This window comes from Sus scrofa, chromosome 16 (genome assembly GCF_000003025.6).
Source record: "Sus scrofa isolate TJ Tabasco breed Duroc chromosome 16, Sscrofa11.1, whole genome shotgun sequence".
NCBI lineage: Eukaryota > Metazoa > Chordata > Mammalia > Artiodactyla > Suidae > Sus > Sus scrofa.
The window spans coordinates 35,253,516-35,278,359 of record NC_010458.4 but is presented as its reverse complement, the minus strand read 5'-3'; the positions used below and the strand labels follow the sequence as shown (position 1 = coordinate 35,278,359).

At 42.6% G+C, this 24,844-nt stretch overlaps 1 protein-coding gene across 9 annotated transcripts in view; it reads left to right on the top strand.

Annotated features, from left to right (window-relative positions):
* ANKRD55 (ankyrin repeat domain 55) overlaps positions 1–24,844 on the top strand; it is a 431,118-nt gene that overhangs the window by 384,428 nt on the left and 21,846 nt on the right. For all 9 annotated transcript variants that reach the window (XM_021076744.1, XM_021076738.1, XM_021076741.1 and 6 more), the window contains 2 exons: positions 8,673–8,801; positions 21,399–21,583. In XM_021076744.1, coding sequence (XP_020932403.1) covers positions 8,673–8,801; positions 21,399–21,583 — 314 coding nt within the window. The remainder of the gene's footprint in view (positions 1–8,672; positions 8,802–21,398; positions 21,584–24,844) is intronic.

Here is a 24,844-nt window from a genome sequence, read left to right as displayed (position 1 = left end):
GCCAGTTTGCTCTTTGCCATTGGGAAATAAGGACAGTTCTGAAATGGAAAGAACACAGCCCAGGCTTTCTTTTTCACTTTTTACCTTGGTGGAGTTCCTGCCTTTGGGTTTCTCAATTTCCTGAATAAGCAATTGCCTGCTGTCCACCTCCCTCAATCATTTTTCTAGTGAGTTCCAAACACAATGTTATATATGAGGGGGTAACATAAAGCACACACATCCCCTACATCATCAGCTAAATAACAGGAAGCAGAAAATAGCAAAGGCAAAAGAAATGAGAGAAAAGGTAAGCTAGTGCTTACAAAGCATTATGGTTTCCTAATGACAAGAAGAAAATACAAGATAGGGGAATTCCATCATGGCTCAGCAGAAATGAATTCCTTGGTATCCATGAGGACACAAGTTCGATCCCTGGCCTCACTCAGGGGGTTAAGGATCTGGCATTGCCGTGAGGCTGGCGGCTACATCTCCGATTCGACCCCTAGCCTGGGAACTTCCATATGCCATGGGTATGGCACTTAAACAAAAGAGAGAGAGAGCAGGATATAAGCCCTATGTTGCTTGAATAAAATTATTTTCCAAGAATAACTGTAGGACTCCCAAGCCTATGATGATAATGCTTAAAGATTATATTAAACTTAAAAGATAAAACCGAAACTAAAGAATGAAGAGAGGGAAAGAGGAAGAAAAAAATCTGTTTCTGAAGCCACTCTATAATTACTCACATAAAACAAAGCATGGTATGTATCACTTTATATCACCTTAGAGGCTGTCGTGATCTGAGGTCGGTCACTTAAAATAATATTTTACATTATTAGTTTTTATTTGTATTGAGCAAGGCCAGAGTAGTTCTATTTTCAGGTTTTGTTCATTTGTTTGTTTGTTTGTCTGTTTTTGCTTTTTAGGACCATACCTGCAGCCTTTGGAAGTTCCCAGGCTAAGGGCTGAATCAGAGCTGCAGTTGCTGGCGTATGCCACAGCCACAGCAATGTGGGATCCGAGCCACATCTGTGACCTACACCACACCTCACGGCAATGCCATATCCTTAACCCACTGAACAAGGCCAGGGATTGAACCCACCTCCTCAGGGATACTAGTTGTGTTCATAACCTGTGGAGCCACAACAGGAACTCCTACTTTTAGATTGTTAAGGTACCAACATACTGTTCTCTACAGTGGCTGCACCATTTACATTCCCACCAACAGTGTACAAGGACTTCGTATTTTTATTTTTGATATGTATTTCTGGTTGTCCTTCAAAGTGATTGTATCAATTTATTGCTCCACCCACAGTGTAAAAGGGTGCTTATCACTGTTTTCCTATTACTGTATTTTCTTTTTATTATTTTAATTTGCATTTCTCTAATAGCCAGTGAGATCCAGCATAATTTCATAGTTACAATGGTCATTTTAGATCTTCTGTGACTTGCTTATTCAGGTCCTTTGTCCATACATCTATTGGGTTACTTGTAATTTTCTATAGATCCATGGAAGTTTGTTTTATATTCTTAACATCTTAACATTAATCCTTTGTCTGCTGTTGGATTGCAAATATTTTTTCACAGTTTGAATTTGTTCTTTTTTTTCTTTTGGCCACAAACACAGCATGTGGAAATTCCCAGGCTAGGGATTGAACCCATGCCAAGCAGAAACCCAGGCTGCTGCAGCAACAACTCCAGATCCTTAATCCACTGTGCCACAAGGAAACTCCCCGTTCCTTAGTTAGAACTGTTTGTGGTTCTTTCCTGTACAGGAAGTTTCAAATAAGATATAATAAAAATGATCACTCACATCCATTGCAACTTTTGCTTTTGGTATCTTTTTAAAGAAGTCTTTCCCTAACCCAGGGACATAATTACATTATGCTAAAATTTCTTTTAGTTTGTTAAAAGATTTTTTTTTTAATGTGTAGTTCCTTTTCTGAACTCTTTGTTCTCATTCCAATGATCTGTTTGTTTTAACTGTTTCATTAACCATGCTCCTTAGTTATAAAGTGACTTGTTTAGAAACTATCCACACTGCAGAGTTTAACACTGTGGGAAAGGCCAGATGGATCTAATTGTCCTTTGAGCGTTTGTTCTTCCGGACCTGGGGGGAATCACTGACAAAGAGAGAGCCTTGTCTGTTGCAGCTACAGAGAGTTAAGTTGCTAAACTCCTGGAATCTAACCTCTCCTGCTCTCATTTTCACTTTGACAGGAAGAGCGCCCCATCAAGAGGGGCTATGAACTGTTGGCATCTGGGTTAGGACTTTAAATTCATTTACTCAGAAAAGCATTCTTATGTGCCATATTTAGGATGGATTGTTGATCCTATATTAAATGTACATTTTGATATAAGTAGACTTTTGTGTGTGGTTTGACAATCCAAACTTCATCACAACAGCACTCTCAGGAAATAAATCCAGGTTGCGAAAACAGATGTGAGCCTTTGGGTATAATTCTTAGTCCTGAAATCCTCTTACAACATTCCTAAGATATAAGCACAGGCAGAGGTCGTGCCTTATAAAGGCAAAATCAATAGAAAATGGTCCCTGACTCTAGAAATCCTTTTACTTCAGAGTTGGAAAATGGTAAAATAATAAACTTTTTAAAATGTTAATGTACCAGAATTTTTATTCAAAAAGGAACACCTTAGCAAATGGAGTAGAGTCACTGTGGCTTAGGATCTCTCACTTCCCTCTCTCCCCTCAACCTCTTCTCCTCGTAAGATTCTAGAGGCAGACCATGTATTTTTTACTTCTGTGTCCCTAGAATCTAGTTCAGTAACTTGCACATAGTAGAGTCCTCCAAAAAATATATATTTGGATAAATAGATAATTAAATTACTAAACTGAAGGAAAAAAATCATGATTTGATTGTATTGGCCCTTTCTCTCTTTCTCTGTTTTGTTAGTCCAACTAGATACCCATTTTATTTACCAGACTTAATTCCAAGTGACCTTTGATTATTTCCAAAATCTGCTCTCGAAAAAATAAAATTTTGTATCATTTGAGATCTTCAAAAATGTACCGTAGACACTAGGGTAGGTGTCCTTGCCAATTTTCCTGACCTGGACACATCTGGTGTGGTGGGGAAGCCAATGGATCCCTTCTCAGAAAAATATTTGAGATTACATAAAACAAAATACATAGGATTACAAAAAACTAATTATATTGAAGAACAGATATTAAAATATGTTAAAAATAAATTTGCAATAGTATATCCAAGATTTTTTTATTAATGTGCCACAAATCTATATGATGTATAATTGTAAGGATTTTTTTCCAAATAAATTGAAGAAAATGGCTCTCATTACTGCACTTCTAACCATCTAGGTTTTTTAGAATCTTTTAAAGTATATCATTTATTCCAGTTCTTTTGTTCACCAAAGACCCTCTATAACTTTGGTGAGGGGGAGTCACAAAAGTAATAATATGTGAATGTTAAAATGTCAATCAGAGCCAAACTGACTTCTCTGAAATTCTAGATCCTTCAGATGATCTAAAATTGTTTTGCTGATCTCTTAGCAACATGCTAAAATTCTGTCCCCCAATGCACCAAGATGAGGGACGAACCAGGCACCCAGCCACATCACACACTTCTCTCACTGTGCCTTTCAGTGTCTGCAAGAGCTGATCTAAAAGTGCAGTTCTGAAGCATGAGAACTGCTAAGCACTGAATCAAATTTCTGATTCATAAAACATGAAAGTTACTGTGGTTTGGGAACAACAGAAAAAGTTCTGAGAAGCTGATAGGACTTGAAAGCCTTTAACTAAAATGTCGGTGGCCCAGGCTCAAGGCATATTACTCATCTGTACAAGTAAGAACTGTTCCAAAGCAACCCAACAGTTATCACACACAGTAAGTCCTGTCCTATCAGCAATTTTGAAATGGATCCTAAATCAACCAAAACTTAGCATTTCCCTTCAAAACATTCTAGAGAGCTGTGCTCTTAAATGAATGTAAGTTACTCTCCACTCGTTGAGCCAGTACTCTTGGTTTTTCAAAAAAGTGGAATTCTGCTGTCACTAGGGCCATCCGGGTGTTTGTTGGCACCGTGTCTTCAGGTGACTCCTAGATTTGCATCCCTAAGATTTTTTGAAGGCCCAGTTGAGTCTTCAATGACTCATTGAGGAGTGTCACAGTTTGGACACAAGTGGCTGGCTTGCATTCGATCGGCTCTGGTATTTTATACTCCCCTTGGATCCAAGAGAGCTTAGATAACCTGCAAGTCATTAATTAATTCTTCCTATGACAATTTCTTGAACACCTACTCTGTGCTTGGGTATACCACAGTGAATAGGGCACAGCCTCTGCCTTTAAGTGCATCATAGCTTAATCTTAATCCCTGTCACGGTTTAGTGTGATGCCAATTGTCAAACCTGAAGTCTGCCCCTTAAACAGCCACCAGAGTCTTAACGTAACACAACTCCCATGTGTTAGCTGTGTTAACAGAAGCTGAAGGAAGGAGGAGGCAGTTGTAGAAAAAAGTTCCTAAACAAGTTATGTTGTGCAATACAAAGAGTTGTACTTGAGCTGATTTTGAAAGTTTTGGTTTTCATATTACTAATGCTAAGAGGATGTATTTTTATTTCTCATTAGCCCAGTTGAAAAAAAAAATAGCAACAGGAAATTTCTCTTCACTTGAATGAATGTTTGCAACCTGTTTATATTGTAATATAACTATACAATGTATTTATGTTATCTATTATTATTTAGTGAAGTAATAAAGCAATTCAAGTCTTGATTTGGGGCCACTCAGAGGATCAATAGTTATTCATTACACTGACCCCAAATTTCAGGGTAGGAGAGGAGGGGGATGAAAAACTTACAAAAATAAGTATTTTCCAGCTGTGCTTTTAGAAGCAGCCTAAAGGCGATGCCAAATGAAACAAATAATAATACAGACTGGCAACCATTATGCTCCTGAGAACCACCATTCTAAAAAGTGAGAAGACCCTGAACCCAGCTAAAATCACAGAGAAAAAATTTTCCAGTATCTGAGCTCATTTCTGAAAAGAAAGTCTGCTTGTGTGATGTGTGGAAAGAGCATTTTCCTCCAGAGTTGCAGAAACCTGGATTCAAATCCCAACTTTGCCATATATCTAGCTAGTGGCCTTAGAGGAATTATTTAACCTGTGTTTCAGTTTCCTCACCTGTAATATGGGCCTAAAAATGTTTATCCCTTAGGATTCTTTTGAAGATTCAATGAAATAACATATATAAAGCTCTTCACACCAAGTATGTCTACAAAAAACCGTAACCTTACTCACCTCCCTTTACTAAATTATGCAGGAGCTGGTTTTTTGGTTTTCTTTTTGTTTTTCATTTGTTTGTTTGTTTGTTTGTTTGGCAGGGTAGTAGGGAGGGGTGGTTGTTGTTTTAAGGGACTAACTCTTGAAACCTAGAAACTGTGTTTAGGAGACAAGAATTTACAGTGCATAATCACAGTTTAACTCACAACCGCATTTTCACACTGCATTCTCACATCACTAAATCACTATGTCTGCGTGCAGTGATTGTCATCTACCTCATTAGGAGCACCCACCATGAATTCTAACAAGTTTCAATTGAGGAGTTGGTAACAATGACCATTTTAGACAAGTTCATTTTCTGTAAAGAAGTCACGTTCTGTCTTTCTTGTATGATTTTAAAAAGCAAAGCTGAATTTTACCAAAGGAAAAAAATTCAATCAAGAACAGTAAGAATAAAAATAAAACTTTTATTTATTTAATTTTTTTTTTTTTTTTTGGTTTTTTCAGGCCGTACCTGCAGCATATGGAGGTTCCCAGGCTAGGGGTCCAATCGGAGCTACAGCAGCTGGCCTACCCCACAGACACAGCAACCCAGGATCCAAGCCGCATCTGCAACCTACACCACAGCTCATGGCAATGCCAGATCCTTAACCCACTGAGCAAGGCCAGGGATCAAACCCACATTCTCATGGACCCTAGTCAGGTTCATTAACCACTGAGCCATGAAGGGAACTCCTATTTATTTATTTATTTGTTTGTTTAAAATTTTTTTAAAAAGGAGTTCCCATTGTGGCTCAGCAAAAGTGAACCCAACTAAGATCCATGAGGATGCAGATTAAATCCCTGGCCCCACTCAGTGGGTTAAGAATTTGGCTTTGCCTAGAGTTGCTGCAGTGAAGGTCAAAGGCTCAGCCCAGATCTGACTTTGCTATGGCCATGGTCCAGGCTGGCAGCTGCAGCTTCAATTCAGCCCCTAGCCTGGGAACTTCCATATGCTGTACCTGCAGCCCTAAAAAAAAAAAAAAAAGAAAGAAAGAAATAGTAAGAAAAGAAGTCGTTCATTCATTGAATAAGCATTTACTATTTACTTAGCATCTACATTGTGCCTGGCACTGTTCCAGGCTCCAGGGATTTGGACAGGGAGACAAGGACCCTACCTTCATAAAGTTTACACTCCAGTGACTTCAAAATAGTTTCTAATTTAATTATGGACATTGGTGGCACCTCATGATGAAGCCAATGATTCTGAAACAGATAGGACTCAGCATTGGGAAAGAGGTAATCCATGCACAATAAAACGAATCTGGTTAGCTGGAATCCAGATTTCTAATTCCAATGGGCCAAATTAAAAATGAAGAGGGCCCATCAAAATGCATTGAGCTAACATGAATCCCAAGTAAATAGTCAGCTGTTGGAGTAAGAAGTTCTACTACTTTTAGATCAACACTCTTTTTCCATGTGCAACCAATTTCTTAAAACATCTTTAAGAGTATCTAGAGGCTCAGTGTTATATGGCACTTGAAACTCGAAACTTGAAAGTAATGTAATGATTTGGGATATGGAACTGGTCAAGGGGATTTAACATTCTAATGTCACTGCCCCACAAACCTGAAACCCTAGATTCAGTTTTGTGCTCACTCACAGACTTGTGAACTTCCTTAGAGCTCAACTTCCTCTTCCATATAGTGGGAAGGGCAATGACACCTGTCAGAGTTGACTAACTACTATAGCAAACAAGTCAAAATCTCAGTGGCCTACCACAAGAAAAGATTTTTCTGGCTTGTTTCACAGTCCAGTGCTGGTTGATAAGGTCACCCTGTTCTACCTCATCCATCAGAGTCCTGGGCTTTTTAACCACTTGATTCTAGCACCTTCCTGAGCCTTGTCTTCAACATTCAGCTGTCAGGTGAAGAAAGAGAAAATGTATGGATGACTACAGAGGTTCTGTTTTCTAGGCAGGCCTTGGAGGGGTGGCAGCTTCCATCCTTCTCTCACCTCCATTCACACTGAAATAGTCAGGACTCAGTCTCATGGCCACACTGATCTGCTGGGAGGCTGGGAAATGCAGACTGACTATGTGGAGCAAACAGTTTGCTGAGCACGTAGCAGACTTCACCACAATGCTTAATCCAGAAGGCTGTTTGGAGGGTTGAGATAATATACATAAGACCTCATAAAGCTCTCTGGATCAATACATAGTAACTCTGGAATAATTTTTTCTTTTTTTTTTTTTTTTTGCTTTTTAGGGCCACACCCCTGGCATATGGAGGTTCCCAGGCTAGGGGTCCAATCGGAGCTACAGCTGCCAACCTACAGCACAGCCACAGTAACATGGGATCCGAGCTGTGTCTGTGACCTACACCACAGCTCACGGCAATGCCAGACCCTTAACCCACTGAGTGAGGCCAGGTTTCGAAGCCCAAACCTCATGGTTCCTAGTCGGATTCGTTTCCTCTGCACCACAATGGGAACTCCGTGAATAATTTTAGCTCTGAACTCCTAGCTAGGCTGAGGCCCATCTCACCACTTAGCTCATCCTGGATAATAGCAAAAGGCCAAGGTAATGATCCTCTATCTTTGTGTTACCTGCAGAGATGACTTCAGAAAGAGAAAGTGCTCCATGTCCTTTACTCCGTTTACCAGACATCTTAATCTAGAGTCATTTTAAATATATTTCATGTAACTGAGAGTTATAGGCAAGGACAAGAGGCTATCTTTTCATATCTTCCCAAATAATACTGCTTCTCTTTGGCAAATGTTTCCTGGCAAAAGCCTGTTTTATTATTAAATCAGGCCTAAAGAGTATGACCTTAAGCTCTAAAAGAATGTGGGATTCACCAGGTGGACTCATCCAGATCTGTTCTCCAAGCTGCCACAGAGTGATTTCTAAACAGTGTAAATCAGATCATGTCAACATCTGCTTAAAATCCCTCACTGTCTTTCTATTGACTCTAAAATACAATCCAAATGCCTTATACAGGATATCCCCAGCCCACACTCCCAGAATCGCACTGCTGTCCTCTCCAACTGCATTTCACGTGGCTCTCCTCCTCTGCCTATTCTTTCTTTCTTTCTTTCTTTCTTTCTTTCTTTCTTTCTTTCTTTCTTTCTTTCTTTTTTCTTTCTTTCTTCCTTTCTTTCTTCCTTTCTTTCTTTCAATAGCTATTTATCTAGTCTCAGTTCTAGTCACTGGGGATACTGCAGTAAAACAGATAGTGCCCCGGCCTTGGTGGTGGGAGATGGCAACCTAGCATGATCATCACAAAGCAGAAGCTCAATAAATACCTGTTGAATGAATGGCTCAAGGGGTAAATGAACTGACAGATGGCAACCAACATTTCTGGTGACAACAGCAGGCCTGAGGAGAAAGTATGTGCTCTATTTTTCTTCCTGATAGCCTATTCTCATCCCTGCCCCTCTGATTGTGGTTTTGTAGGGAATGACACCACTCCACTGGGCAGCTTTCCACAACCGGCCTCAACATACCCAAATGCTGCTGAAGAAGGGGGCAGACCCCACCCTTGTGGATAAAGACTTTAAGACAGCTCTCCACTGGGCAGTCCAGGTGAGACGTCAGCCAATGCACTTGTCTCAGGTATAAATAGTATAAAGCAATGTTAACAATTCTGAGGGTGTCAGACCTGAAAGATGGAATGATCAAAGGTGCAGTCCCAGCGTTGATATGGACTTTATATACATGACAGAGCACTGCCCTCCTCCCTCCATTCATGTCCAGAGGGGCAACAGCAAACCTGTCACTTGGAAGGATGAGGTTACATCAGTTGCTGAGGAGAAATCCTTCCAAGGTAAAGAGGGGGAGGAGTTAAAGAATAACAGGCAGAGCCCCCCTTGGCTGTTACACACATACACACACACATACACACACCCCTCTCTCACTCCTTCTCCATCTCAGTGCTTCTACTGGTTCACAGTGTAACAGGATAGACCTTCAAAGAATTACTAGGAAAATCCCTTCAAAGTCTTTGGACTATGACTCTCTTCTTCCTTCCAAATCTTCCAAAGCAGAGTAATTCCAGGTGACCTTGACATTGTTCAACTCTGAACAATGAAAATCGTGGCTCATGACACTACCTCACTATCCCAAAAGGAGATCTGTATCAGTACACTTGACCAGAGAAATCAGAACTCTACTATCCAAAGAGGGGGGATCTGGGGCTAAAATGAGAGAATGGCCAGAGCTAACATTCATTGAAGTGTTTTCTAGGGAAATCACTCAAAAGGAATGATTAAGAGTTATCTCGGGAGTTCCCCTCGTGGCACAGTGGTTAACGAATCCGACTAGGAACCATGAGGTTGCGGGTTCGGTCCCTGCCCTTGCTCAGTGGGTTAACGATCCGGCGTTGCCGTGAGCTGTGGTGTAGGTTGCAGACGCGGCTCGGACCCCACGTTGCTGTGGCTCTGGCATAGGCTGGCAGCTACAGCTCCAATTCAACCCCTAGCCTGGGAACCTCCACATGCCGCGGGAGCGGCCCAAGAAATAGCAAAAAGACAAAAAAAAAAAAAAAAAAAAAAAAAGAGTTATCTCTTCTGTCCTTCAGAGGCAAGTGATACCACGCATCCCTTCAGCAAACTCACCAGCCCATTCTATCTTTTGGTGCCTACATACACATCCCCGCTGGCTATCTCCATCAGCCCAGTAAGGGCACCCTTGCTGAACTGCTGCGCACATCCCTGTGATTCTGCACGCCCTAACAGTGGTTTCACTCAGGTGTCTTTATGTGCCACACGTGGCAGAGAAGGGCACCTGGCACTTTCAGGGTTGACATGTGTGCCCGGGGTAAGGGGAGAACAGAGTGATTTGGAAACTACTCTGTTTTTGTTCCTCCAAACTTGGCTACAGTTACTCTGGCAAAACTGTGAAGTGAACAAAGCTTGTTTTGTCATCCCCACCTGCCCTCAGCACTCTCCTACTACATACTTTCAGTATCTAATCACTTGCCCTGCCTCCTCGTGCCAGTCCCTCCCCAGAGCCAAGTCCTCTGGCTGGCCAGGGATCACCATTGTAGCCGTGGCCCAGTGCAACCTAACTGGGCAACCAAGAGGTATCCTGCATGTGTTTGCTCTCAGCTGAGGTGAGAGTGGTATCAGACTCAAGCATTTTCTGTATACTCACTCTCATCACCCCCGTTTTCTGATTCCGTAGATCTGGGATGAGGTTCATGCATGTACATTTCGAAAAGTCTCCCCAGCTCAGTCTGACCGACACGCCTTCTCTGGTTCCCCTTCCTACATCGCACCCCCAATTTAGAGCTGCTGCTCAGGATGTGACCTTTGCAGTGCTTATAAAACAGTAGATTCCCAGATGCCGCTCCAGACCTTCTGAGTTGGGCTTTACGTGGATGGGAATCCCTGTTTTTGTCCTCTACGAGGCAATTTGGAGAAAATCAAAAGAAAAATGTGCTCAACTCAGAAGATCTGAGTTTGCATTAACAGATCTGGATTTGTTCTGGGAAAAGTCACCTACACCTGCTTGGCTTCACTTCCAGTGTTTTTTTTGTTTTGTTTTGTTTTGTTTTGTTTTGTTTTTTTGGCTTTTTGTCCTTTTTAGGGCTGCACCCATGGCATATGGATGTTCACAGGCTAGGGATTTAATCGGCGCTACAGCTGCCAGCCACAGCCACAGCCACAGCCACAGCGACGCCAGATTTGAGCCATGTCTGCAACCTACACCACAACTCAACGCCGGATCCTTAACCCACTGAGTGAAGCCAGGGATCAAACCCGCAACCTCATGGTTCCTAGTCAGATTCGTTTCTGCTGTGCCACAATGGGAACTCTTTTTTTGTTGTTGTTACTTCCAGTGTATCTTTGGAGCATGAGTGAAACCACGCACATGGCAGTTCTATGTAATATTCTCTGTGATTTAAGAGATTATTGTTTTTATTAAGGTTCCTAGTCTCCTCCATGAAAGCTTAGCTGTCATACCCACATCTTTATATTCTTTTTCTCTAATAAATTAGCAGCTTTCAACCTGCTACATAGGTTTCAGTCCTGTCTGTACATTAGAATCATCTGAAGAGCTTTTAAACAATATAGATACGCAGGCCCCACACCCTTAGATTTTTCAGTAATTTATTCTGGGTTGGAGCCCAAGTGTCAGTATTTAAATTTTAAAGTTTCCCCTTTCTCCAGTAGACTGTAATGTCCAGCTGGGGTTGAAAACCACTGCGATAAATGAATTCCTATTAATGCGTGCTAAAATCTTAGCATCTCCTGCCTAAGATATTTGCATTTTGACCATGATTTTGTAAAATTACCATAATGCCTTACATTTATATACTCAATAGCTTAATAAATCTTTCGTGAGCATTTGGTTTTTTTTTTTTTTTTGGTCTTTTTGTCTTTTTTGTTGTTGTTGCTATTTCTTGGGCCGCTCCCGCGGCATATGGAGGTTCCCAGGCTAGGGGTTGAATTGGAGCTGTAGCCACCGGCCTACACCAGAGCCACAGCAACGCGGGATCCGAGCCGTGTCTGCAACCTACACCACAGCTCACGGCAATGCCGGATCATTAACCCACTGAGCAAGGGCAGGGACCGAACCCGCAACCTCATGGTTCCTAGTCGGATTCGTTAACCACTGCGCCACGACGGGAACTCCTTTCGTGAGCATTTGTATCTGTATCTGGCATTTAGAGTAAAAAGATGAACAAGACAGGTCCCTTCTAGGACTCTTAGAATTGTAAGAAACATTGCATGTGTGTGTATGTGAGAGTATGTTAGCATACATTTTTCTGAGGTTCCTTCAGCTCTTTAATGAGGATCTGTAACTACCCTCCAAAGGTTAAGAATCACACCCTGGAGGAAGTCTCCCTGTGGTTAAGCCTTCAAATTCAGAAGTGGTGTGTTCTGCCCTCTACTCTGCAGGGAAGACTGAGGGTAATTCCAAATGTCAGGTAAAGCAAGATTCCGCTTGCCTCCTTAGCCTTCGTAATTTACAGCATAGGGCCAGTATTGTGCTCCTTTCAAAGTTTTCCCCACATGAATGAGTCTATTTCCCGTTGTCATCTATTCCTTTCACTGAACTTCCTGCTTTTCTCTTGGACTGTGTGAGACCACATTAAAGCTATAGCACTTTGAACTAATAGTCTCTGTATTACACCCAGTTACCCAAAGCAATAAAGATTTGAAACATTGGGTGCACAACGTTAACCAAGTTTGGCTTCTGCCCCCATTTCTCAGGTTCCCTGGTGGCTGATGGTGCCCTCCTGCGGGTCTCTTGCCCTCAGTCCCCTCCCCCATCTGCCCGGGAGACCCCACTGCTTGGCTCTCCATGTGCTAACACTGAGCACAGCCCTGTCCCTGCCCACATCCAGTCTCCTTTGATGGACTCTCTGTCCCTTCGGGGAATGTTCTTCCCTGTCTGTGATGACACTAGCTTGTCAGAAGTCTACACAGGTATCACTCAGCCTCATCTCCATCCCATGCCTCAACCCTGTGGAAGTGTAGTCACTAATCTTTTTCTCAGTCACTTTTCCCCAAAAAGCCCTTTGGTTCCTATGGCTCCAACTCTCGTTCTACTCAGCATGTTCGCAGATCAATAAAGGCAGCTCTGACCTCTCTCTTGAACTGTAGACTCACATTTCTAGCCCCACCAGCACCTTCCCAAAGTTTCCCACAGACGTCAAACTCAACATGTCCAAACTGAATCCATGGTCTCTCCTTCCCATTACATTCCCAGCCTCCCAGTAGCCCAAGCCAAAGGCCTCTAGGCGGTCCACAGACACCCCTTCCTTACTCATCCTTCATGTCCAGTTGCTTAACAAGGTCACTCAATTCTACCTCCTCAAGTCTCACCTTTCTGTCACCTCCTTTCTATCCCCACTCTATAAGGTCAGGGTACCAGCAGGAGGCAGCCCACCCGATGGGATTAATTGAGCAGAGATTCCTAAAGAGGCTATTTACACACAACATCAGTTTGCCATTCGGGCATCTGAGCCTAAAAGGGTCATGGGAGGGAGAGGCTGTTAACACAAAGCAAAAGCTACAACTGTAGGTGAGGGCCCAGGACAGAGAGCATAGCCCTTGATGGGATAACCAAACTGTGACCTAGCAGGGAGAGAACTGAAGGATAAATGCCCCAGTCACTCTTTCCTCCTACATCCATCTCCTGTTAGTGCCACTCACTGGTCTAACCCAAAGAGAAGTCAAAGGGCAAGGGAACCAGTTTGATGCAATTCCTATATGCTAACGGGTAGAGAACAGGATGAAAAAAAAGATGGAGAGTAAACCTGGAAGAACAAATAGAGACAATTTAGCACACTTGTCATCTCTTCCTTAGATCAAGCCTCCCCCACCTCTCTTAACCTGAACAGTTTCAGCATCTGTATTCCTAATTTCTGCCCTTTCCTTCTCCAATCTATTCTTGCATTGCCACCACAGGTTCTTTCTACAAATCACAAAGGATTGTACTAACATAACTGTTACTACACCAAAACAATTATGGTCACTGTTGGTTATGGCTCAAAAATTTTTCTTCAACGCGTTTTGTGGCATAGAACAAACTCCCTGATTTGCATTTACTGCTATGAGCAACCAGTCCCCACCGCACCCCACTCCTTGCTCTTTTCTATTGACTTTGCTCTAATCATACTTGAATATTAATAATCCCTCCAATACACCATAGAGGTTCATTCCTGCCTCCTCTTGGTCATGCTCTTCCCTTTGGGTGAAATACTCCTTTCTTATATTTCCCTGCATCATCCCTTCTAACTGCAGAATTTATACTTTTTCTTACTTATTTCTCAGGTCCCAACTAAGTTCATCCTCTTGATTGAGCTCCCTTTCAGAATCTTTACCTCGGTGTTGGCCGTCTGGCACTTTGTTACTTTTGTTACTGGGGTTGCGATCAGTGGGATACCTGTGGCTCCTCTGCTGAACTGCATGCTTAAGGGCCATGTGTCTTATTCATCCAGACGGCTCTCACAATGCAGAATGGATCTTTGCAAATCTTAGGTTCCCAAATAAGTGTTCACTGAATTCAGTTCAATAAACGTATCCATTGCAAGCCAATGGGAATAGTGGTTTATTGGGATCTTTCTGTGAAATATCATCTTCAGCTTAACTGAGACTTCCAGGAATGCAATGCCTTAATAACAGGGTTTTTTGGTTTTGTTTTGTTTTGTTTTGTTTTCCCTAATGATAGGAATTCTAGGATAGACATGATGTAGGTCAGTGAGAGGGGCAGGTATATACTGCCCCTCAAATCTCACCACTAGCTCCTTCCTCCTAATCCTAGAAAATGTGTTTATTTGGAATCTTCCTCATCAATATTCTTCTTTCAGTACATTTTTCAAGGGAGGGTCGGAGGAGAAGAACTGCACTAATATAATACAATTTCATGTTTGTTCATTCAGAATGTGGTTATGTGGTTAAGGAAATTATACACACACACATGCACACACCCTTGGAGCTCTTGACTATAACCACCAAGCCCCCAGTGCCTGAGACCGATTTGGTCCAGCATGGAATCCTCCTTCCTGTGGCGGCCAAGAACTGTTTGAACTGTGTCAAAATCCTATAAATATGCTTTAACCCTAAATACACAGAGAATGCCAGAGGATAATTATAAATGTCATCTACCAGTGGATCCGGTTCATAAGATGAAAGAGCCTTAGAGCTGGAAAGGACCACACAAGTCATTTTAGTCCAACCCCTCAGTTCACAGGTGGTGAAACTAGTGCACAGGGAAATTGTCATTGCCTGAGCACACCCCACGCCCACAGGTACCCAGCCCATATGCCTCCCAGTGCTTCCTAAGAGGAAGACTACAAAGCCACATAAGCCCAGAGTAAATAAAGAGAAAGTCAAGTTTGCAAAATCAACCCCTATTGCCCGGGGAGCAAAGACTGAGCTGTCTGGAAGGGTAGCCTGAGTTAAAGTAGCCTCCATGTGTCCGTTCCCCAGCGCTCAGTTATAGAGCAAAAGGGGAGGAGGTGGAAGGATTAAACACAAGGACTTGCCTAGGAGTACATACAAGTAAAGAAAGAAGTGAAAAGAGGAGTTCCCTTGTGGTGCAGAGGGTTAAGGATCTGATGTTGTCACTGCAGCAGCTTGGGTCAGGAATTTCAACAATGGCCAAAAGAAAGAAGTGAAAAGATGGTGAAAGGAGGGAGATAATGAGAAAAAAAAGAAAGAGAAGCTAAGAAAGGGATGGATAAAATTCAATTTTGTTTGGCTTTAATCCACAGTTTGTAAGGCTTGCTTCACTCATTTATTTATGTATGCATTGTTCAGCAAACATTTATTATGAGTTATTCTTTGTTAGGAGCCATTTTAGCGAAAAGATTCCCAGTCATAGGTGTGGTGAGGACAATGCTGAAATATCCTGGGGACTGTTATCTTGCCTCCTAGAAGCAGAAGCTAGAGACTTTGTCCACACTAACACAGCAGGAAAGGAGGTTTTCTGAGGTGTTTTTACATTAATCATCAGAAGCCCTAGGAAATGAAGTAGTTGAGCAGCTGAGAGTCACCATGCCTCACTGCCCCTGCTTTATAGGGCCACGCCTGCAGCATATGGAGGCTAGGGGTCCAATTGGAGCTAGAGCTGCTGGCCTACACCACAGCCACAGCAACGCAGGATCCGAGTCATGTCTGCAACCTATACCACAGCTCACGGCAACACTAGATCCTTAACCTACCGAGCAAGGCCAGGGATCAAACCTGCAACCTCATGGTTCCTAGTCAGATTTGCTTCTGCTGTGCCACGATGGGAACTGCCTCCCCCATCATTTCTATCTTTCACTTGCTTTCAGGGTAGTCAGCCCCAGGCTTTGGGACACAGCAGCCTCTGGAGTCAGGTCAAGCAGAAAGCCTGGGTCCAAAGGGGCTAACCATGAAGATAGCCCTGACTCTAAGCTAGGATATTGGGCACCTTTCTCCTCTCATTAGCTCCAAACCCTCAACTCTCACCTGTCCGTGCTGCATAAACCAGTACATCTTCCCCTCCAGCTCCATTCTAGTCTAACACATCTGGCTCCTGTGGAACTTACAAGCCAGTGCTCTTCTCACAGCACACAATCTCCCAGGCCTTTCAAAGGGGCATGTGACCTAAAACCCTGGCCTCTGCTTTGTATAGTCACTATCATGGGACAGGTGATGCAGACAGACCCCTACTTCCAAGAGAAGGGAGGAGATTGGAGTTCCCTCCCTGGAGAACCCACCATAGAACTAATTCCTCCGTCATGTCAACAGATAAACAACTAGTCCTAAATCTCACACTAAGACTTCTTGTAAGGTCACCTAGAATAAATAAGATCTAGCTCTAGTCAGGATATTGGAATCTTGTTTTTCATCAGTCTCCTATATCAAAATGACTGTACATCGATTCAACTTTCTTCTTGGCAAGGCTTCTTATGAACTCCCCCCCCCCCCCAAGAGGTGTAAAGAGAAAATGACTGGGACTCGGTAGTTCCCAGTAGTTTTCAGACAGGAAGGCGACTTTATGTCTTACTCATGGGCAAAAAACAACTCAAATACAACGAAAATAAATACATCCACAATCTCACCTGGCCACCCAATACCGAATTCTAGAGCACCATAAAAATAGGATCTGGCAATATTCTTCCCCTGTTGAATGATATTCCCACCAAATGGAAACCCACTCTCCATCCTTCCTAAGGGCCCTTCTAGGCAACATCCCATTTCTTCTCTCCTGGTGCTGCCTGGTCTCTGCAATCAACACTTCTCAGGCCAGGAACCTCCCTTTGACTGACCCTCAGCCCAGCTTGCCAAGAAGAAGGGAATGCTGTTACCAAGAGACCACTGCGCCTGGGCCTCAGCTCACAAACTAGTGCTCTCATGGGCTTTCTCGAATTCCTGCGAGGGTGCACCATGGCAACCCTCCTAGGAGAGCCTTTTAAAGCACCTAATGTTGGAAGAAAAATCTCAGTTGGCATGGCGCTCTTCATTGCTACTGATGTTGCTGAGCCAAACATCAGTTTTTGTTTTAATTCTCCCAGTATGAGCATGCAGGATCAAATAAATAGACCACTCTTTTAATAGGAGACAGAATGGCATAGTGCAAGCTCTCTGCAGACAGTTCTGGCTTTGCCACCTCTTGGCTGTGACTTTGGGCAACTTAGTCTGTACCTCCAATTTCTCCTCTACAGCATGGAGATGATAAGAGTACCTACCTTGTGGGGTTACTCTCAGGACCAAATGAGTTAGTATGTGGAAATACTTAGAGTGGTACACGGGTCACAGAACGGTCACTCCACAAACATCGCTGTCACCATTATTCCTGGGAAGATGTTCTTATAAAGAAAAAGAAAATACAATGATAATGTTGTAAGTGAGGGCCAGATTTAGAAACAAAGGAATTGTCCAGAAGATTCAGGACAAGAGGAATCTGGGGGGGAAAGTATAAGGGGGTAGATATTCTCTTATCCAGAGAAGCTGTTTAGGACCAGTTTCCAAAGGAACCGCTGACTGGAACTGTCTGGTCAGGAACTGAGAAGAGGGCAACTCAGAAATGCTGGGCAGCAGCCCCCACCTCAGCTGACTGTTTGCAAAATGTCTCCTCTGTGGGTCTGACGAGGAGGGAGGAAGAGAGAGTGTGAGACATGGGCTTTGTTTTTTCCATCTGTGTTGAGGCGCCGTCTCACACGGAGAGAGAACCAACCGTGACAGGGTGTTTTGCTGTTTGAACCACTCTGGCAACCTGAATCCCTTTGCTCTTCCAGGAAATTGTAAACAAAATAAGTTCGTTGAGTTGACACTCTTTTTGGTCTCTGTTTCTCTTCTCCATAGACCAGTGCTTCTTAAAAGGGGAGAGGTGTCTCTTGATTGCTTTAAATAAACATATTTCAGACCCCTTCAAAATATATAAGTAACATCAGGTGAAAGAATCTTAGAAAAGTTGATAAAGCAGGCATGAAACCTTGGATGTATTCTTTGTAGCCACCTTCTGATGACAGGCATGCTGTAGAGTTTAACTCTTTTTTTTTTTTTTTTTTTTTTTTTTAAGGGCTGCATCTGCGGCACATGGAGGTTCCCAGGCTAGAGGTTGAATAGGAGCTACAGCTACCAGCCTACACCACACCCACAGCAATGTGGGATCTGAGCCACATCTGCAACCTACACCACAGCTCACAGCAACGCCGGATCCTTAACCCAGTGAGTGAGGCCAGGGATCGAACCCGAAATTTCATGTTCCTAGTTGGATTCATTTCTGCTGCGCCACAACGGGAACTCCAAGTTTAACTCATTGATCCAAATTATGTACAAGTCATTTGGAGACAAAGGAAGAATGAAGGGAGAAGAAGGATGTAAGAGGGAAGGTGAGAAGGAGAGAAGGAAAAAGGTTACAGGCAGGAGCCACTTTATGAGCAGGTAGCCAGTACAGCCACAGAGGGCCCCACGCTCAGAAAGGAGCTCTGTGCTCAGGGTATAATGCTCTGTGGCCATCTGAAAATTCTCAATAATTCTATCTTTGATTTTGTATCTTGTCTGTTAAGTCTGATAGGACAGTGGATCCTTGGCTCACACAGCCCCATCTCCCTGCTGCCCTCAGGCAGATGCTCAGGCCCCAGCTCTTGAGTTCCCTGGCAGGGGTCTAGGTACAGACTCAGGAAGGGTTGGAGTCAAGCATGTGCCAGGTTGCAAGACAGGGCTCATGCATCTGTCAGTATTCGCACCCAACCTGAGAATGCCCAGCCCAAGGGGAGCCTGACACTTAGTAGCAAATAAAAATCGCCATGGCAGATCAAGACACACACCACAGAAGAAAGGAATACATTATTTGCCTACCATGTGAGCAGGGGGCTCCTCCACATTTTCATTTTTCTTTTTTTTTTTTTTTAATACATAATTTTTTTTTTTTTTTTGGTCTTTTTGCCTTTTTTAGGGCCACTCCCCCGGCATATGGAGGTTCCCAGGCTAGGAGTCAAATTGGAGCTACAGCTCCCTGCCGGATCCTTAACCCACTGAGCAAGGCCAGGGATCGAACCCACAACCTCATGGTTCCTAGTCGGATTCGTCAACCACTGAGCCACGACGGGAACTCCTAATTTTTTTTAATTTTGTATTGTGTTAGCAAATATTTAACACTTTTTTTTTTTTTTCTTTTTTGGCTGTCCTAAAGCATGTGGAATTCCCAGGCCAGGAATCAGATCCAAGCCACAGTTATGACCTACACTGCAGCTGCCATAAGGTCAGATCCTTAACCCACTGTGCCAGGCCAGGGATCAAACCTACTGTCCCAGTGCTCCCAAGACACTGCTGATCCCATTAGGCCACAGCAGAACTCCCATAGTTTCATTTTTCCATGGGCCCCACAAATTATGTAGCTTGCCCTGGTTGTAGCATTTAAAACCCACTCAGCGCTCTTCCTGGGGCTCAAAGCGGAGAACTTTGAGGGCCCCGGGACTTTGGTCCTGCAAGAGGTTTCAGAGCTGGAATCAGCTCCCATAGGACGGAAGCACACTCACGGGTTCACTCTGTAGTGTTCTCTGTGAAGCCATGCTGAGTAATGGGATATCCGGAGAGTCCTAAATGCAGACAGAGAGAGGGGAGGGAAAGGAAGAGGAAAAGCAAAAACGAACGGGTGCTGTTCCACAGAATTGGGCAATTTGACTCAGAGATTCTAAAACACAACCCTGGGGTCAAATAAAGCGGGAAGAATGCCAAAAGAAATGTTATGTGGGAAAATTTATTATAAGGTGGCTGTTGGACAGCATGTGGAGTGTGTTAGAACTGCAGCTTTTAAAAATATTCAACTCTCCCTTTTTTTGCTTAGGGAACCTGAAGCTGGCACATGGCCTGGTTCCTGGCTCCCAGAATTATATATAGTGTGTCTCTCCCGTTTCCTAACGTGCCCCTCATGCCCCCTAGAGACCTCCTTTCTACCCGTTAGACCTGCTGTGTGGAATTAACAGAGTCTCTACGGATTCACTGAGAAAATTAAAATGCTGGGGAGTTCCCTTCATGGCTCAGCGGTTAGCGAACCCGACTAATATCCATGAGGACATGGGTTTGATCCATGGCCTCACTTGTTAAGGGATCCAGCATTGCTGTGAGCTGTGGTCTAGGTTGCAGAGGTGGGTCGTATCCAGCATTGCTGTGGCTGTGGTGTAAGCCAACAGCTACAGCTCTGATTTGACCCCTAGCCTGGGAATTTCCATATGCTGCAGGTGTGGCCCTAAAAAGAAAAAAAAGAGAGAGAGAGAGAAAGAAAGAAAAAAAAAAAAAGAAAAGAAAGGGGAAGAAAGAGAGGAAGGAAGAAAGAAAAAGGAAATTAAAATGCTGATGAATTTTTTGGACTGTTTGATAATCTTTACACATATATTAGGAGAAATCTGAAAGATAAGATTTTCCATTGTGTGAGAAAACTAGAATGTATTTATTGGCCATTGAGGATTTATTGTCACCTTAAATTGCAAATGCTTATGCTGTATTTTATATATTTTTCAGTCCAATGAAAGATCATATGCCCAGTATTTACTTACTCATTTGTTCAAGTCGAAGAAGTGTGGGCTCAAGTAATAGCTGGTGGCTTTTAAGGTGGGGACAGGTTACTGAAAAGACTGTAGATAGCCTTCCTTCAAAGTAAGATAAAAAGCTGATTATAGACCTACACAGAAAGAGGGACCCAGTTTAGATGGTTTCCTAAAGTTTTCTTTCTGATACTTGTTTTCTTTCTTTATCCATTAGCTACTAAATTATGACCCACTGCCTTTCACAAAGGATTTTTTGACAATTAAATTACATGCAATTTATAGCAATTTGGCAATTACCAGATCATTTTGGTCATCATTCTGCCACCAGTCAACACTCAATCATAGTCATTTTGGTAGCGTTAAAATTAATTCTGCCAGCTTCTCCAGTGTCAACCTCAACAGCAAGTGAGGAAACAAAATGAATATATTTAATGAGAAAGTTATCTAGGTGGCCTACCCATCATGCTAGCTCTGATATCAGTCAATTATACCTGTATTTACCTCCTCCTTAGTTCACTATTTATAGAAAACAAGTTAGCTCTTACAGGAGATGAAAATCCCTACACTGACTTGAAACAAGTGGAAATTTGTTGCTAGTTTTGATAAAATGTATTTTCATTTTTTGTTGTAAATTTTTATCTTAACTTACATAGACAGGGGAGAGCACTGGATTGTATATGGTGAGCTTTCTTTGACTTTTTTTCCAGAGTGGAAATAGAATTCTGTGTTCCATCATTCTGGGCCATCACCAGGGTCCATCCATCATCAACTATGACGATGAGAGTGGGAAGACATGCGTGCACATTGCTGCAGCAGCAGGTTTCAGCGACATTATCAACGAGCTGGCAAGAGTCCCTGAATGCAACCTGCAGGCTCTGGATGTGGACGACAGGTATCCATGGCAACACAGAAATGTTGAGAACCACTAGTCATCTTCCAAATTTTAATCTCAAAATGAAGAAGATGTTTAAAAAGTTATTCTGGGAGTTCCCATCATGGCTCAGTGGTTAACATACCCAACTAGTACCCATGAGGATGTGGGTTCAATCCCTGGCCTCACTCACCGGGTTAAGGATCTGCCATTGCCATGATCTGTGGTGTAAGTTGCAGACGCGGGTCAGATCTGCCATTGCTGTGGCTGTGGTGTAGGTCGGCATCTGTAGTTCTGATTCAGCTTCTAGCCTCGAAACTTCCATATGCCATAGGTGCAGCCCCAAAAAGACAAAAACAAAACAAAACAAAAAACCCCAAAACAAAGAAGTCATCCTATATGACCATATCCTACTGCCAGTAATATTTTATACTGCGCTTGTGACAATAAAAACCCTCCCTATTTTAGCAGGGTAGGAAAATCATTGTTATGAAGAGAAATACAGTATTGTCAGACTTTCCACTTTTTGCTAAACGTTCTCAGTGTTCTCAGAAGACTTTCTGTATATCAGCTTCCTGCTATATGTGCTTTTTGTTCTTAACAGTAAGTCTTATTTTTTTCTTCATTCCTGGATTATGTCATAAAGTCAACAATTCTTGTTATCCAGAGAAGAGCACAATAGAGGCTTTGTATTCAGAACTAGATGTGACCTTACCAGAGTTCTGTTTTGGTTTTCTTCAATCATTAGAGATGTATTGGCATACGTCTCTAAGAACAGGAAGCTGAACCCAGAAAGATGAAGACTTGCCGCAGAGGTAATTAGCAACTAAATGAAAACTTGTACCCTTGTTTTCTCAACATAGAGCTTTTTACCTACAATGCCCTTTATCTATAATCAACTATTATGAGAGCTGTTCAATTACAATGTTTGTCTAATCTTTGTTTCAGTTAGGTGTAGATTCAGTGGAAATATAAGAATAGTAACAAAAAAATTATTGAAAATAAGTATGTCTTATACACTATGTATGGTTTTTTTTTAACCTTTTTCTATTGTAGTGCAAATTTAGCCACCAACTTATTATGATACCCTAAGAAGCACCTTCTACTTCCTGATTCCTGAAATTCTTATAACACAGGGGAAAAAATCCTTGGGTTCCATGTAAGTCTCAGAAGTCGGCGATAGTTAACATGATGACTTTACTTAAATTTAATATATAAATCATTGAATGTAGACCTTTTTCTAAGAGCAGATGTTGAGCCTGAGCAGGTAAGGAAACAGGACTTCAGTTACATGAAGAAAAAAAGGTGAATGATCTAAAAAGAGAAGGCAAGAACACATTTAGGAAAATAGGGTTAGGGAGAAGTTTGCCCACCTCCATATACATCTAGAACCAGCTCTGAATACAGTATTGCACACTTTGCATTATCACATGCTTAGCAAGAGAAAATATAGCTCCCCCAGCCTCAGGGAAGAAAGTAAAACCAAGCAGGGGGAAACAAAGTGCAAAAGATTGGGTCCTATGTGGGTTCAAAATGAAGTAAAATCTCAAGGAAGATCTAGTTCATGCCCCAAAGCTCAGCTCACCACTTACATGCACTGATCAAACCCTACTCTCCATTTTGTTTCAGTTTCTGCATCCTGCAGCTGTGCCTTCATATTGAAACTATAAGCTTGTGTTAGTGTAAAATTTTTCAAAACCTCCGTAGGTATGTGTACTTAAGCATTTGCAGGAATTGTGACTTCCCTTTCCTTCTTGTCTTTTCCAGTGGAGAGAAGGATTTTGAGAAAAGGGAAGAAAAATAAGGCAATAATATAAGAAGGAAGGATGAGGGAAAATATAGGAGAACAGTCTTCCTGATATTAAAACACATCATAAATCTATGACATTTAAACATGGCAGTACCAGCCTAAGATTGATGGCACAGAACACATAACTCAGAAATAGTTTCCGCAGCTTAAATGTCCCAAATTTCATCAGCCTGTGAGGTCATGCTTTCCTTAAATACACAACTCATTTATCTTCAGAAAGGGGAGTCTTTTATCAAATTCTCCTCCCTACGTATTTCTGGGAATTATCTAGAGAATGTTTATATGTTCCATAAATCATTCCTGGGCTGCTGACATCTCAACCAATGCTGCATTTATTTGTTTATTTATTTTTGGCTATGGCATGTGGAAGTTCCCAGGCCACGGATCAAACCCATGCCACAGAGCAGGCCAAGCCACTACAGTGACAATGTTGGCCCTTTAACTTGCTGCACCACAAGCTCCAATGCTACATTATTATTATTATTATTATTTATTTTTTTGGTCTTTTTGTCTTTTTAGGGCTTATGGAGTTTCCCAGGCTAGGGGTCCATTTGGAACTGTAGCCGCTGGCCTACGCCAGAGCCACAGCAACACAGGATCTGAGCCATGTCTGCAATCTACACCACAGCTCATGGCAATGCCGGATCCTTAACCCACTGAGCGAGGCCAGGGATCGAACCCTCATCCTCATGGATACTAGTCAGGTTCGCTAATTGCTGAGCCACGACGGGAATTCCCAACGCTACTTTCTTATACCCATCTCCTGTCATTCAGAGACCACCTCATCATTAGGGCCACACCCTCGGCATATGGAAGTTCCCAGGCTAGGGGTAGAATCCACAGCTACCGGCCTATGCCACAGCCACAGCAACACGGGATCTGAGCCACATCTGTGACCCACACCTACACCACAGCTCATGGCAATGCCGGATCCCTTACCCACTATGAGTGAAGCCAGTGATGGAACCCGCATCCTCATGGATACTAGTTGGATTCATTTCCACTGCACCACAATGAGAGCTCCCCCCCAGTGCTTGTCTCTCATGAATTTATTCTGAATCATGAGCCCTGACCTTCTAGCTCCTCACTGTGACAGCTGAGTCCAGTCTGCTGGGTTTGCAGGACTATCCTGATGCTTAGAGATAAGAAAGGAACTACAGCTTAGATAACTTGAAATTAGGGAAGCAATCCCGTTTACCATTGCATCCAAAAGAATAAAATACCTGGGAATAAACCTACCTAAAGAGACAAAAGACCTGTACTCTATAGATAACTTGAAACTGGATACTATATATTGCCCACAGAGCTCTATGTGTATTAGTTAGAAGTTACCTATGCTTCCCTTGTTTCTCTGCAAAATAACTTTTTCCCTGTGTTCTTCTGGACCTCCACTTTCATGTTGATGGTCAGAAGAACTAAAAATAGTCAGCCTTAGCAATTGTTATAAAGGAGAATTTCACAGTGCTCCAAAG